The 16,778-nt window shown below is 40.0% G+C and overlaps 1 protein-coding gene across 1 annotated transcript in view; it reads left to right on the plus strand.

Moving 5' to 3' along the window:
- HDAC4 (histone deacetylase 4) overlaps positions 1-16,778 on the plus strand; it is a 449,638-nt gene that overhangs the window by 407,632 nt on the left and 25,228 nt on the right. The window contains exons 24-26 of the mRNA XM_045032382.1: positions 485-582; positions 13,621-13,739; positions 15,508-15,641. Of these exons, the coding sequence (XP_044888317.1) occupies positions 485-582; positions 13,621-13,739; positions 15,508-15,641 (351 nt within the window). The remainder of the gene's footprint in view (positions 1-484; positions 583-13,620; positions 13,740-15,507; positions 15,642-16,778) is intronic.

Here is a 16,778-nt window from a genome sequence, read left to right on the forward strand (position 1 = left end):
TCACGCTGAATAAACTGCACTTGTAGCTGAGTGAAGAAAATTCACGTAATAAAGCAGGACTATAAAGTACTCTTCTGAGTTTGGTGATAAAGCTGAAGATGAATTATAGAAAATGATTCCTTCAATAGGGCAGACTGTCCATTTGAAAATGGAAAAGGCGCTGGTATATTAATGATGGGACTCCATGCTTAGATAACATACAGTTTGTTGGGCCACCAGTGGTCAAATCATAGATGTGTGCACCACTTTCACATAGAATTGAGCACTTGTGAGAATGTGAAAGCTGTCTCCCTTTGGGGAGCCAAAAAGCTCTGGAAAAAAAGAAAGCACCCCAACAATGCATTCTAAATAAATCAGTCAGTCAGGAGCAGAGCAAATCAATGGGATTTAAAGAAATGGCAGGCTGCAAAGATATATTGCCAGCATCAACAGAATTTCCATGAATTTAACACATATTTGTTCACTCCTTCATTCCTTTTCTCAGGTCGGCACAGGACCAGGTGTTGGTTTCAATGTTAATATGGCGTTTACTGGTGGCCTCGAACCACCGATGGGAGACACCGAATATTTGACTGCTTTCAGGTAACATTCAAGCCTTCCTTTCACAAAACCCATCTTAGCTGAAATCACATCTTTCTGCAGTGAAATCACTCTTCTTTTCTGCAACTTTCTTTTTCTTTTTAGTAAACTAAAAATAGGATTGCAATTGCTTGAGCATTCTGTGACTGAAAGCCAACGCAAAGAAAGGAAAGGGGTGTGCCTGGTCATAGCAATGGATCTGTGTGAGCAAGATGCCGAGTGACTGGCACTTATTCATTGCTCAGCAAAAGCTCTGCTGGCCTGGTGTATAAAATTACAGTAAGAACATAAGAATGGCCATACTGAGTCAGACCAAAGGTCCATCCAGCCCAGTATCCTGTCTATCGACAGTGACCAATGCCAGGTGTCCCAGAGGGAGTGAAACTAACAGGTAATGATCAAGTGATCTCTCTCCTGCCATCCAGCTCCACCCTCTGACAAACAGAGACTAGGGACATCATTCCTTACCCATCCTGGCTAATAGCCATTAATGGACTTAACCTCCATGAATTTATCTTGTTCTCTTTTAAACCCTGTTATAGTCCTAGCCTTCACAACCTCCTCAGGCAAGGAGTTTCACAGGTTGACTGTGCACTATGTGAAGAAGCTTTAGTGAATAAGCTCTTCTCTGGTCGGTCACACACACACACACACTCTCTCTCTCTCTCTCTCTCTCTCGGGAGATGGACCCAGAAAGATTTTTTGCCAAGTCATTCCAGGTGCAGTTACCCTAAGGCATGAGTTACCATTGCTGAGACCAGTCAAATTCTGGGGGTTTATTCCGGTCCAGTCTGTTCAACTGCAGTTTATTCTCCTGGTGTGGGAGAATTGCTCACGCAGCTCCCATAACACTGGCACTGCAACACTCCCGTCCTGCCCTGCCCTGCCCATCTCATACAGCCGGAGTTAGCAAGGTGTAGAAGCTGTGTTAGAAGTGCTTTGAGGGATAGGGCGTGGGGGCAGCGAGAATGAAGAATGGGACAGAAGACCTGGAATGGGAGAACTGAGCAGAGGGATACGCCGAGTGTCCCATTTGGTAACACTGAGAATTATTCTGTGACTCTCTTGCTGATGTTTTGCTTTGCCTTATGCCGGTGATCTCCTGTTCTCATCCAATATATGCCTTTGGTACTCAAGATCATGTTAGCACATTCTGATTTTTCACCTCAGGGTGGATAAGAGCAAAAAATCTGCTCCTTTGACCCAAATCTGTCGGAGGGAGCTGAGTCAATATGGCATCAGTCGTGTTCATCCCCTTCCATTCAGTTAAACCTAATGCATTCTGATGTCCTCTGGATTGTGGAGACCATGGCTGGATAGGATGGGGCATGGTGGAGAGAGTTGCTCTCCATAGCCTCACCCCTTGCCAGCTCTGAGTCTCTTAACTAGTTTAATCCTCCATACCTTTATTATGGGAAGTTCCTGGGGACCAACCAAAATAGGGCTACCATTGTGTTAGACACGGTATAAACACAGAGTACAGCCCCTGCCCCAGAGAGCCGACAGTCTTCAGACCCCTTTGAACTGACCAGGTGCAGTCACTGCTCTCCACACGGTGGCTGACACACACACACACAACCTTATAATACCTTATAAAAATCACTGAGTTTTCCAACTGCCTTTCGTTCTTGCACAGGAGTTTGTGAGCAGACTCTTCTTTTCCATTCCCATTAGTCCCATCTTCACCCACCCCAACAATGCTAGAAACCAGAGTGATGTGTGATTCCACATGAATCTGCTGTATTTGTGGGTTAATACCTGGGCTACCCATGAACATGTCTTTTGTAGCTCTGTTCCAGTGTCACCGCTGGAGCACTGCACGCTGCACTTTGGTCAGTCTAGCTGCTCTACTAGCATCAGACAGGCAGGCAGAATGATTGTATCAATACAAGTCCTATGATACAGCAGGAAGCCACGGTTGCAGAATATTGTCACTAGCTCAGGGTATCTGACTTTGAAAATAAGTCTCTCCACTGTCTTGGGTGTTTATGTAACAGTGGGAAGCAGCTCTTTTGTAGAAACATTCTCTTCCATTCATGTTCTCTCTTTAGCATAGGTGACTTTCTAGGTCATTCATTTTGCTCTGCTCTTACCATGTGCAGTATGGTAGAAGATGACTTATCAGAGCCTTGACTTTATCATATTGTTGGAGGGGATGCACAGAACACTGAAGCTTGTTCACTTGAGAGAATTTTTGTCCAGTAGCACCTTTCTGGGACTCTATTGAAGTTTTACAGTAGTGCTTTGTTGAGCTGCAAGAGGAAAGCTCAGGGTAGGCTGATGCTACATCACTGATGCTTTAGAGCAGTGGTTCCCAACCTTTTTGTGGCCAGTAGCACATTCATGTTTTCAGAAGAGTGTGGTGGGTGCCAACAATTTTTCAAGGCTTATTTTGTATTTGTACATTAAATAATACAAAAAATCATATTTAATATTACATAATATATGAATCCATAAGATAAAAAGGGTAATTTTACATGTAAAAGTTATTAATTAAATTATTTGGCAATTACTCTTTCACCTTACCATGTGAATTTGCTCTTTTTTATCTACCTGTAAGAAAAATTAAGGAGTTTTTACAAAATAAATATCATAAACAGTTTTCATCTTATTTATTTTAAAAAAGTAAAACATTGTTGAACTGCTGGTCCAAATATATTTATTATTCTTACTTTAACATAGAATGCAGCCTGCAGCCCCGGAGTTCTCTGTCGCCGGCAGGCGCGGGGCCATAGTTTCTCTCTGGCTTAAGCCGTGGCCCTGCGCCTGCCAGGGACTGAGAACACCGGCGCCCGCAGCCTGCAGCCCCAGAGTTCTTTGTCACCGGCAGGCGCAGGGCCGCGGCTTCTCTCCGGCTTCAAGGCTGGGGAGAAGCTGCGGCCCGGTGCCTACCGGGGACAGAGAACACCGGCGCTCGCAGCCTGCAGCCCCGGAGAAGCCGGAGAGAAGCCACAGCCCCGCGCCTGCCAGGGACAGAGAACACCGGCGCCCGCAGCCTGCAGCCCCGGAGAAGCTGGAGAGAAGCCACGGCTCCGCGCCTGCCAGGGACAGAGAACACCGGTGCCTGCAGCCCTGGAGAAGCTGGAGAGAAGCCACGGCTCCGCGCCTGCCAGGGACAGAGAACACCGGTGCCCGCAGCCTCCGGGCCCCGGAGTTCTCTGTCCCCAGCAGGCACAGGGCCGCGGCTTCTCTCCCCTGCTGGGCACTAGGTGGGTGCACATAAATGCCCCGGCGGGTGCCACAGCGCCCGTGGGCACCACATTGGGGACCACTGCTTTAGAGCTTAGTGGAAGTCTGTAGTAATGCACATTCCCCTTATGAATGTGGGCAGCATAGAAGGAAAGTGTGACAGGTACTGTCAAAATTATGGAATAACAGGGTGAAATGAGGGCAACCAACTTTGACTAAAGTGTTACATAATATACTGGTACGTAGAGGACCGTGAGTGAGACAACACGTTCCTTTCTCAATATTTTTACTAGTTTCTTTCCATGTGAAAATATGTATAGGTTCGTGATCTGATGTATTTGTAGGTTTCATCTTTCCCAGAGATCATTCTGCATCTTTTTCTACAATTATCAGTTGAAGTGGTTTTCTGACTTCACGTCAGGTTTAATGGACTTCTGGCAAATGTCTGCATAATTTAGGGCAATGTAAACATGCAAAGTATCAGATGCAAATATCTTGACATTTTTGAAAATACACAGATGGAATATCAACTTCATGAGGTTCCATTGCATCTTTTCAATCTAGTGGAACCAATAGCATTATTTCCTTTACTCAGTGTGTGCATATTTTTATCTCATAAAAATTAGTGTATTTTACTAACAAATAGAGATTTAACTCAACAGATTTTTAAAAGATTACATATAATTTATATACTTTACAATAATTTATAATTAAGTAACTATCATTTATCTTCCCATTTTCCTCCACTTACAGGAGAACAATGGTGTTATACTATTGTACAAAGTGGAGGTCTTTTTATCCTAGCACTCAACAAGATTGATCTTTTCATTCTAGGAAAAACGTGTAGCCCAGAGCTGAATGGCAAATTGCTATTACATTTTAATTGAATTTCAAGGCTGTTGGAAAATTGTTCAGAACAGTCTTTAAAAAAAGAATGTACCCAACCATTGCCTAATTGATGCTGACACTTATTGTCCAGAGAATATGGCTATTCAGCGTACATACACCAAACATGGTCATGGCCGTAATTTTGCGAGTACTGTTGTGAGGAAAGTTACTTGCCTGACCGATCTTACACATAGTAACGCCAGCCATATACACATATGCACACACCTTCAATGTAGAAGTTCAGTTGGAAACCTTTTTAATCTTATGCCAAGTTTTTTCATGATACATTATCAAGTGACCTTTTTAAATCTCAACCAGCTTCTTTGAAAAACATTTTCCTGAACTTTTTTTAAATTTTAATGTAAAAAATGCTTTGAAGTTTAAAATTTATAGTCCCCTGAAAGTTAGACAAGAGAAGGGAATGGGTCATATATCCTTTTTGTGTGTGTGTGCGCACACCCCATGAGACAATACATGCCTTTTAGGCAGCACCTTGTTATTCCGACCCATCGAATGCCACGTTGCATTTGCAGGGAATCAAACCTAAGATGAAAAAAAGATAAGAAAATTGGCCCTAATGAAATCCAGAAGAAGCAGGCACTTTCACCATGAACTTGGAAACTCACGGCAGAGAACTGAACTTTAATTCAAACCAGTCCAAATGCCAAACTGTGAGGCTTTGAAGTCTGTAGAGGAATCAGTGAAAATCCTTTGAGCTAGGCAGAGATACTGATGTACTATTTTTTTACATTAACTCCTAATATTCTTGACCATGTTGTATTTAGAATAGAAAGGTATCTTATTATGTAACAAGATGAGGAAGAAAAATATGCAACAATGGTTGGGATTTTAAAGGTCGTGACTGATGCATGGGTTTGATAAAAGCATGCATTCGAATGAAGAAGTAATTTGGATAGTTGGCATCATAAAGTAATCTACTTATGATAAAACAAATGACTGCAAATTAAATTCCTAGTTTTCTTCAGGTTCAAAAACCATTTCAAATAGTACCATTTTCCTAGTTCCAAAGGGAAATTCATAATTTAGGGTTAGGATTTTCTATTGATCATTATACCAATAACCTTAAAATAAACAAACATGTTTGAGCTAAAAGAACACGGAGCACTTGTTGCACCTTAGAGACTAACAAATTTATTTGAGCATAAGCTTTTGTGGGCTAAAACCCACTTCATCAGATGCATGCAGTGGAAAATACAGTAGGAAGATATATAAACACAGAGAACATGGAAAAAATGGGTGTTGCCGTACCAACTCTAACAAGACTAGTCAATTAAGGTGAGCTATTATCAGCAGGAGAAAAAAAAAGTGTAGTGATGATCAGGATGGCCCATTTCAAACAGTTGACAAGAAGGTGTGACTAAGAAAATTAATTTGCAAACTGGACACCATTAAATTAGGCTTGAATAAGGACTGGGAGTGGATGGGTCATTACACAAAGCACATGACTTATGAGGAGAGGCTGAGGGAACTGGGATTGTTTAGTCTGCAGAAGAGAAGAATGAGGGGGGATTTGATAGCTGCTTTCAACTACCTGAAAGGGGATTCTAAAGAGGATGGATCTAGACTGTTCTCAGTGGTAGCAGATGACAGAACAAGGAGTAATGGTCTCAATTTGCAGTGGGGGAGGTTTAGGTTGGATATTAGGAAAAACTTTTTCACTAGGAGGGTGGTGAAGCACTGGAATGGGTTACCTAGGGAGGTGGTGGAATCTCCTTCCTTAGAGGTTTTTAAGGTCAGGCTTGACAAAGCCCTGGCTGGGATGATTTAGTTGGGAATTGGTCCTGCTTTGAGCAGGGGGTTGAACTAGATGACCCCCTGAGGTCCCTTCCAACCCTGATACTCAATGATTCTAAAAACTATTTCCTTTGCTAATTTTTCTCTAAGGTGCCACAAGGATTCCTCATTCTTTTTGCTGATACAGACTAACACAGCTACCACTCTGAAACATGTTTGAGCTAGAAGTTTGTGTTAGACAGAAGAGCCAAGATATCTTAATACCTTGGGAAGTGGAAATAATTAGTAATTCTGTTTGAGTTGTTTCTAAAGCAAGAGTTAAAAATTGCAGAACTGTTTTATCCTGAGCTGTGCCATTTGTATTATCCATAACTGAAGGCTGAAATCACAGACTGCTTAGAACATGAGTAGATTTCACTTTGTTCTGAAGTTGGGATGACATCATTATTGATAAATTTTGAAAGAGAGCACTTCAACCACCAATGGACATTCCTTATGACAAAACTGATTTGGTATTTCTCTCAGTGCTTGGCACTGTTCCATGGTATTGTAACAATGGGTATGCTTGCTTAAAACAGTATAACATTATAATTTAGCTAACCATTTACTGCACTAACATTCCACAGCTGAATTCACCACTAAAGTATTAGTCCAATACAGATTTCATAGATTATGAGGAAGTGAATTAAACTCAAATGTCTGGCATATAATTAAAATAATTACTTAAATTATCAAAATGTTATTGGAATCCATTGTTGTTGCTACATAGTTATAGAACAAACTTTTGTAAAGTTCAGTTTGTAGTTTTACCAGTGTCTGTTGTTTCCTAACTTGTTTTATAAGAGGAAATAAACTCTCATAACATTTTAAAAGGTTATGTTTAATTACAGGACACAAACCTGGCAAGGAAAATCTTAGTAAAAATGTGAAGATTGTGTTCAGATCCTTAGTACAAGGCTAGAACAATTACTTTTAACACATGAAATGAGGTTTTTCTAGCACCTTGTTGTAAGTCACCGTAAGAACGTATCCACAATGGAGCGCTAGCCGTTGTGTTGTCTTGTCTTGTCTTTGGTTTACCTTGGCTACATGACAGTGATTTCCTGAGGCATTAATATTCTATGTATAATTTTATTTTAATGTTATTCACCTTTTAATTTAAATTATAAGTCAAATGAGTATTGTTTGTTGGAAGATTCTTCTTGTACTAGATTTCTTAAAGACCCATGTACATATCATAGAAAACTAGGTTTTTTTAAATAATCTTTTTATGCAAAAAATATATATGAGAGGTATGCAGAACTATATTTTTGGGGTTTGGTTTGGTTTTGCTTCTAAGACTTTTTCCATAGAAATGTCACCTTTATATTTTAGAATTTATGTGCTCTGACTACTTATGTCTTAGCTAAATTCCTAAACCTATTTGGCATAATAAACTATTGTAGAGACGATTACTGCTACAAATGGAGGGCATGATTTCGAGAGGGAGATTAGCAGCAGGTGTAGATGATGTTTTGTTATAGGATGCCAACAGTAGGGGAAATGTTTCTAAATAAAATAAAATGCTATGCATCATTTTGCAGCAGGCATCAATAGCCCTAAAGATTTTAGAATTGTTCATCAGTTAGAAAATGTGAGTATTCTTTTCAATGAATTGTGCAATATTATACATTGTGCTTTAATTTCTGAGGTGAGTGCTAGTAGATTTTAAAAGTTGCAGAAGTAGACAGATTAAATCAAAATTAAAGAAATTATCAAAATTTCAAATTAAACAATAGTGAAATCATTAATTGAAGATTTACTATAGTGAATTTTAACTGCTGCATAACTGTTCAGCTTATTTGTGATTGTTTTAAGATTAACTGAAAAGGTTTAAGAAAGAAGAATGTTGCTTAAAAAGTGTAATTAGTGCTTGTAATTTATATAATCCACAACATTTGGAGGAAAAAAAAAAAGGTTCGAAGCATTCTGTGTTGCAATTCTCTTGGTTCTTCTGACAGTCCCAGCACCCACCCCGCACACAGGCTGAAAGAGCCCATTCCATATAAAACTGCTGCTTTTATTCCCCTACCTTTCTGTCTATGGCCTTTGCAAAATGCACCTGTCATTGCAGTATCAAGGAATCACTTCTGATTTCTCCAGCATTTTCTTCTGGGGTTCATGCTCAATCTTAGTCAAACGAGTATTTTCCCCCATGTACTTAATCTTCCCAAAAAAAACCAGGTATGTTAGGTGCATCTGACAAAATGTTGTCAACAAGTAAAACATTAGAAATGCAGCTCAGTTGCTCTATGGCTTTTGTTCAAACCTTAAAAAAGATTCACATATAAAACTTGACCTAAAGGAATTTTTTTTGAGAGCGGTATTAGGGAGTAATTAGGCTCTCTCCCAGCTGCAGTGTAGACATACCCATAGAGTACAGTTAGTACAGTCCAAAATCGTGTGGATGGTGCCATAGGCCCCAATCCTGCAGTCAGATCAATGTGGCTGGAGCCCTGTGCCCTTGCTGGGACAGTGGGACCTCTGCATGGGTGCCAACGTATGCTTGATTAGATCCAGTTGTAGCACCAGGGCAGTATTTTAGACCTCTTATTTGTCACACCAGTCGTGTCTTGTTTGTGAGTTTTTAGAGCAGAGATTGTGTCTTCCTAATGCGCTTATCCGGCAGGTAGCACAGTGGCGCTCAATCCTGTTTGCAGCCTTTGGGCACTACTATAATGAAGGGAGTAATACATTTAAAAACAACAGCTGACCTAAGACTTGGGCTAGAGTTTTGGGCCTGAGGCATGAATCAAGGAAAGGATTCAGGTCTGGATTCCAGTGCACTAAAATCTCATGCACTGGGTTTCATGGAATTTGGACCACAGGTTTGAGCAAGCATTGTTAGCTTAGGGTTCTTCGTTTATTTAAAGCTTTTTGCATGAGATTTCAGCTGCATCTGAGTGGGAAATCTACCCACTCTAAATTTTGTATCAGCCTAGAACCAACATTGGAGGAGGAGTGAGGCTTAGATCCCAGGATTTGCATCCAAACCCTGCCCTCAGATTTGACAGGTAGTTCAGACTCACAGTTGTGTTTCTGGCCCAATTCTAATTACACTGATTGTCCTGGCCAGGTCGTCTGCAGCTCAAATTTCTCAGGCTTTAGAGGGCCTAATTATCACCTGAAATGTTATTTCAAATATTGAGCAGCACTAATTACCTTTTAAAACATTACATATTTGAAAGCAGCAAAGAGTCCTGTGACACCTTATAGACTAGCAGACGTATTGGACCATGAGCTTTCGTGGGTGAACACCCACTTCATCGGATTCATGTCCCATGCATCCGATGAAGTGGGTATTCACCCACGAAAGCTCATGCTCCAATACGTCTGTTAGTCTATAAGGTGCCACAGGACACTCTGCTGCTTTTACAGATCCAGTCCAACAGGGCTACCCCTCTGATACATTACATATATGCAGTAGTAGCCATTGGCAAATGCAAGATTTTTAACTATTACAATACTGTTACCAGAGAGATCTCCTTTTTTAAATAACGGGGGAACTGGGGATCTCAGATACCTGTGTGTGTGATAACTATCGGCAAATACGGACTTTTAAGGGTAACCACGGCGCTTCCTCTTTTCAGTGTGTTCGAATAAGTTTCATGTTCTTAATTTTCAGCAAACTCTTAGCAGTTCATATGGGTGTATGTATTCTTCATGCCACTAGAGGGTATCTTTTAACTTCTGTCAGGTCTGCATGTAATTGATGAATGCCACTGATGATGTAAGATGTGCTTATTGCTCACGTGAAATTTGCTGCTACTTCATATTACTCCAGTATGCTAATATTTGGAAATCAACAGAATGGAGTATTCCATGATGCATAAAAAAGAAAAGAATTGTCAGTCACTTGTCATAGCAACTGTTTGTATTGGCATGTTCAATATAATGTAATATTATAATTACACAATTCAAAGTTGATTTTGGTTTTCACTTTAATTGGAGTTGGGGTGATACCACACAGCAGGAACAAATACTAGCAACTCTCAAAATATCATAACCCTAGTTCTGAAAAAACTTGATGAGTTTAGCCGTTTTCCTTTGGCTAGAAACTAAATAGCTCAGCAGTACTTCAAAGCACAGAAAAAAAAACCTTTGCCACATGCACTTGCTTCGAAACTGCTGCTTAAGTTCTTTGTGAATGAGGTGGCTTTTACTTAGAATGTCTGTGGGTTTCAGTAAAAAGATTTTCTTGGCTTTAAAGTCATAAGCAAAAAGTCCTACTAAGGCTTTATTAAATAGAATCATAGAATCTCAGGGTTGGAAGGGACCTCAGGAGGTCATCCATTCCAACCCCCCTGCTCAAAGCAGGATCAAACCCAACTAAATCATCCCAGCCAGGGCTTTGTCAAGCCTGACCGTAAAAACCTCTAAGGAAGGAGATTCCACCACCTCCCTAGGTAACCCATTCCAGTGCTTCACCACCCTCCTAGTGAAAAAGTTTTTCCTAATGTCCAACCTAAACCTCCCCCTCTGCAACTTGAGACCATTGCTCCTTGTTCTGTCATCTGCCACCACTGAGAACAGTCTAGGTCCATCCTCTTTGGAACCCCCTTTCAGGTAGTTGAAGCAGCTATCAAATCCCCTCTCATTCTTCTCTTCTGCAGGCTAAACAATCTCAGTTCCCTCAGCCTCTCCTCATAAGTCATGTGCTCCAGCCCCCTAATCATTTTTGTTGCCCTCCGCTGGATTCTCTCCAATTTATCCACATCCTTCTTGTAGTGTGGAGGAAAAATAATAATGTGTGTGGATGAAAAGTTTACATGGCAATAAATTCATTGGGGAAAAAATTAAAATCTGGTCTTTCTGGAGTTATGACAGCAGTTAAAAGCCCTCTGCAGTAAAGCAAACAGCAACATCACTCAAATTAGAACTGTGACCCACAACCACTGCAAAAAAAAATATTTTTTCTGACAGAGTAAGGAAAGTGAAGTAGTTTCTTCTATATGTCTTTATAACAGTGCTGATGAACCACCAGTAATAAATGCAGGAGCTCCTTAGATTACCATGGCAATCCTATGTGAGGAAGTGAAACCAAAAGACTTTTGTCAGACCACACACTACTCAGTTCTTTTTCTTTCGCCGTTCTGAAACTTTTTATTTTTCCCTGTGCACGAATGCCACATGTTGTGACCTAACCCCAGTTTTTGCTGGTGTACACTGGGATTCCCTTTGACATGGCAGACATTATTTAAAGACCTGTGAAAATCGTACACCACTTGCCATCGGTTCATTGTGCCAGCTTGCAGTATATACTGCTAATACAGTAATACCGTAAAAAGCTTTAAGGAAACTAATATAAGTGCATAGATATGATCACCAGTCCCATTGTGTGCATATTTTGAAGATAGGGTTAATATTTATTTTACACAAAATGCAAAATCACATGCTTGGCTATTAAGGGTTTTCCTAATTAGGAGAGTGAGTTAGAAACTGGAAATAGAGAGTACTGCCATCTCCAGTTTAATTGACATAAGACTTCAGAAAGGTGGAATGTCATTACCCAGTTTCCCCATGTCATTCCAGGAGTGTCCTGGATTCTTTAATAATCATAGTAATCGTTACATCTCATCAGAAAAAAGGAGCAGGCACTGGAAAATCCTATTTTATAGGGAATATGAGTTTTGTGTATCCTTCCTCTTCTACCATTCATGTCACTTACCAGTGACAGTCACTCAAGACAGTTTTGTGAGTGTGTGTCTCTGCTCATTTGCTGTACACTGAATACAAAGTGAGTGTACCATCGAACTGAGCCGTTTACAAAGGCATTCATCCAAGAATACTTTCTGGAAGCTTTCCTAGTCACGGGATTTTGTGGGTCTGTAACATTTTTATTGAGGCAGCTTTGGTTCTCTGTTTTAAAACGGCATATTTTCAGTTCTACAATGCCTTTAACAGCGAGATTGGCATAAACTGCAATTTTTTATTCCCTATTCAGCAGCTCATTTTGCCTAATTTTCATCATGACATCTGAATTTTTTTCCAATCTATATTTTGAGTCGGAACTAAGGTTGGGTCGATTTTTAGGGGGCAGGAAAAAAGATAAACCAATATGATAGTCAAGTATCAGAGGGGTAGCCGTGTTAGTCTGGTTCTGTAAAAGCAGCAAAGAATCCTGTGGCACCTTATAGACTAACAGACGTTTTGCAGCATGAGCTTTCGTGGGTGAATACCCACTTCGTCGGATGCAATATGATAGTACCTTTGTACGGAATACAACACTGAGATTAGTGTCTGTTGACACTTGCAGAGAAATATTTTCTGTATTCCATTTTAGTTTTATTTCTTGTTCCCCTCTGACATTGTACCACCCTAAAATGGATTGAGTTGCTTTGTGTCTATATAAACGTAGGTAAATGACATATATATATTTTTTAATTTCAGCAATATTAAAGCTTCCTTTTGGTCTATCCATGTATTTATAGACCACTTGTTTATGGTAACACGTTATTGCCAGCTTTCGATCACTTGCTCTATTACTAGTTGAGTGGCGGGTTCTATAAAGGAAAAGACAGACATTGTGGTTTTCCTCTGTCCCAGCCACACACAGCTCTGCACTGGATAGTGCTTGTGGCATGCCAGCCTTTAATTATGGTTAATGAAAACTGTGGGATGGAAAAAATAAGTGCCTTTGCAAATGCTGGAGAAGCATCGTTGCTGCATCTAGGGAGACAAATGCCATGCAAGGAGGTTATTAAATTATGGCTTTTCCACTTAGTCACTGCCAGTTTACCCTATCCTTTCCCCTTTCGTCCCTCTCCCCATCTCTAACTTGACCTCCAGTACACAAAGAACAAAAGGTCTGAGATGACCAAACAGAGAGTCAGTCACGCCTGGAAATCTAAAATTTATTGCATGGTGGGCTATTTCCCTATTTGGATTGTTATACTGTTAGTGGTTGAAATAATCAACCCCGCTGAATAAACAACATTACAAACTGGCATTGACTTCAGAACAGAACTGCATGATATGACATACCAGTGTGCTCTGTTAACCAGTTCCTAGTGTTCTCATCGTTTGAGCAGAGAAAAGGGGAAGTGACCTTTGCTAACTTCAAAAATAGTGCAATTCATAATCGTTTGCTCAAGGTGATCTCAGTGTTCCTCGGTTCATTCAAGAGCCAGACAAAATAATCAGTCTGCCATTGTTACATTTTTGTTGCAGAACGGTAGTAATGCCAATTGCCAATGAATTTGCCCCAGATGTTGTGCTGGTGTCATCTGGTTTTGATGCAGTGGAAGGCCATCCTACACCTCTTGGAGGATATAATCTATCAGCAAAATGTAAGTTGCAGCTTTACAACAGGGCAGATCCTAAACTGGTGTAAACTATCATTGCCCCATTAACTTCAGTGGAGCTGTTACAATTTACGCCAGGATTCTGTCTCTTCGTCTTTAAATGTAAACATTTTCAGAAATCTGTTTGTACCTTTGTTATTTCATTGTGTAATACTCGGCCTCCTGGCTGAAGGGTGAAAACATTATCTAAAGTTGTGTTTATTTCAGGGTACCTAAAAAAATAACATGAAAAATTCTTCTTCTGTTGGTCTATTGGTGCATCTTATTCTTATAAAACACGATTCATACTCCATTCTAAATATAGAAAAAGAGACTTGCCAAATAACAATAAGTGTGACTTTTTGCTCATGCAGAAATAAAGAAAAACAAAATGTGAAAAGCAAGCAGAGTGTGTTTAGCTGTCCATTCTTTCCTCCCAGACTCATTGTAAACAATTCAGGTTGATGATTTTACTCTCTGTCTTGGCAAAAGGTTATATAATTCAGATCTCATTCTTTTTCTTTGGGATCCACACCGTGCATTGCACAAACACAGAGCCAAAAGCTTTCCCCTGTTAGGCTGGTGTAAATCTGGACTCTTTCCATGTAATTCAGCAGAAAACAGGATTTGACCCACAGAATCTAAAATCAGAAGGAATTTTTAGGATTTTGTTGTCTGTCCTTAAAGGTCCTTTTAAAAGTTTTTAAAAGGAAGTAGAAGTCATGACTTTAATAAAAAGATTTAAGTGAAATAGGAGAGCTGTAAGAGACAAGTTATTTAAAGGTATCCCCAAACACTTTGAAAATGGTGATACCTTGTTTGCTTTTTTGTTGAATTTCTCTAATTGTATACGGCTCTCGTAATATGTAAAATTGAGCTAAGGGGAATTATTATGTAGTTGGTTCAGTCAGTGGGTTTTGTCCCAAAGCTGTTAATTAATACATTACAATACAAATACAATACATACAATATTGTTGCTGCAAAGGTGCTTGTGAGCCTTAGTAAAATAGAAAATAGAGAAGTCTGAAGGAGGAGGTAATGCATTGGGTTTTTTCAGATTCTGAATCTGTCATTTAATCCGTGTGGGGTTTTTTTTTAAAGTAGAATTAAATATACTGTGTGTCAAATGATCAAAGCCCGGGTGCCCCAGAGATGTTTATAGTGTGTTGTATATGTGAAGAAGCTGATACTGGACATTAGATGTCAGATACCCGTGGAACATTATAATCCATTTTTTTTCCCACAAATAGAAGCACAAGCCACAGGTGGCTGTTTGTTTTTTCCCCCCGCTATCTCCTATACTGCGTTGATTCTGGAGTGCATATCATATAGAATATAACATAAAGATCAGATAAGGTACAAATGACCTCCTTCTCGTCTCTTTCCTTCCCTCCCAAAGTGATTATTTGCTACTATAATAATTCAAAACATTAAAACAAAGTGGGGCAAATTCTGACCTCAGTTCTGCTGGTGTAAATCTGAAGTAACTCCAGTGACGTTTATGGAGGTACTCCAGATTTGCACCCGTGTGAGATCAGAATCTGTCCCATAATGCATACGTGTAATCTGATCCAAAGGGGAGCCATAGCTGAAATTCTGAAACGAATGTATTAAAATAAAACCTGGCTTATATTATGTGTTTAGTCCTCCCAGATCCCTTGTGGGTTTTTTAATATGATGTAATTCCTTTTATAATTCTTTGATCCTTTGCCAGGAGTCTGATTCCACTGTCAACCTTTGCCCTTTTGTTGCATTTCCTGTTTCCCTGTTACAGGCTTTGGGTACCTGACGAAGCAGCTGATGGGATTGGCCGGAGGTCGAATTGTTCTGGCCCTCGAAGGAGGTCATGACCTGACAGCCATTTGTGATGCATCTGAGGCATGTGTTTCTGCTTTGCTGGGAAACGAGGTATAAAGAAAACTAAAGGCACTGTGAATGGCTGTATGTTGACAAATTTAAGATGCTACAAGTTCAACAACTGTATTGCAAAGCTGAAAATTATCAAAGTGCATTTTGCCAGCATTGATTAGTAAGTTCCTAAATTTCTGAAACTTTGATCTTTGTTTTTAGTCCTTCCTTTAAAGGAACAGTATCAGTGGAGAGCACAGAAGTTTTTTAAAAAGCTTACCTTGCCACTCTTATCAACAAATTAAACAATAAGAATTGAGTGAATTTTAAAAGCAAAATTTGTTTTTGCCACTTGTTTGTATTTTGCATTTTCCTCATCCTGGACAAGGACAACAAATTAGTCATCCAAATAAATATGTCTATGGCCATCCTCTGGCCCTTTTTCTCCTCATTGCTGTCCTTACCCAGTGCAGTCAGGATAGTGTCCTTTGTGCTGTTTGTTTCAATATTTCATTCCGTTTTATTTTTTGCTGCCCTTAGTTTTTCAGTGTGCTGCAGATTTCTGTATTGAAAGTGCCTAGCAATATTATGGAAGTTGTCAGTGGAAAGGCTGGAGTGTTTGATAGCTGGACTGGGGACTATTTAAGCTGTTGGGCCCCATGGAAGTGTGAAAAGCAGGTCTAGTTCTTGACATCCAGGAAACAGTTGAACCTTTTGGTATGGGGAAGCCACTTCCCTTTCTGTTTTGGGTAGGGGTGGTAAGTGTATGGAGGGAAGGAATAGAATTCCTCATTCCCCACCCCAGCAACTTTTGATGGCAACCTTATTGCTCCCTGCCACTGCATCCAGCAACAAGAAATAAGTACATTATAGTTGGATGTTTCTACCAAAATTATCAGCAATGAACTAGTTAACATTAGAATTGTCAGACTGGAGCCCTAGGAAGTGTCCACTATTAGCTCAGAAGTTGTCATTGTAGCAAAAGCTCTCAAGAGCCTTTCAAAAAATCAGTGTTGAAGATGAGTGAAGAAAAGCAATATCACTTCTATTCATTGCCTGGATCATACACAGCTGAGACTTGCAGCAACATGTGAAAGTGATTAGATATATTTTCAAACTGGAGCTATGCTATTAAAGTGGGATATCATCACAGATTGAATCAGTGTGCTGTGTGAATTATTTTGGGCTGTCTTTTTG

The sequence above is a fragment of the Mauremys mutica genome, chromosome 10, assembly GCF_020497125.1.
Source record: "Mauremys mutica isolate MM-2020 ecotype Southern chromosome 10, ASM2049712v1, whole genome shotgun sequence".
NCBI classification, from domain to species: Eukaryota; Metazoa; Chordata; order Testudines; family Geoemydidae; genus Mauremys; species Mauremys mutica.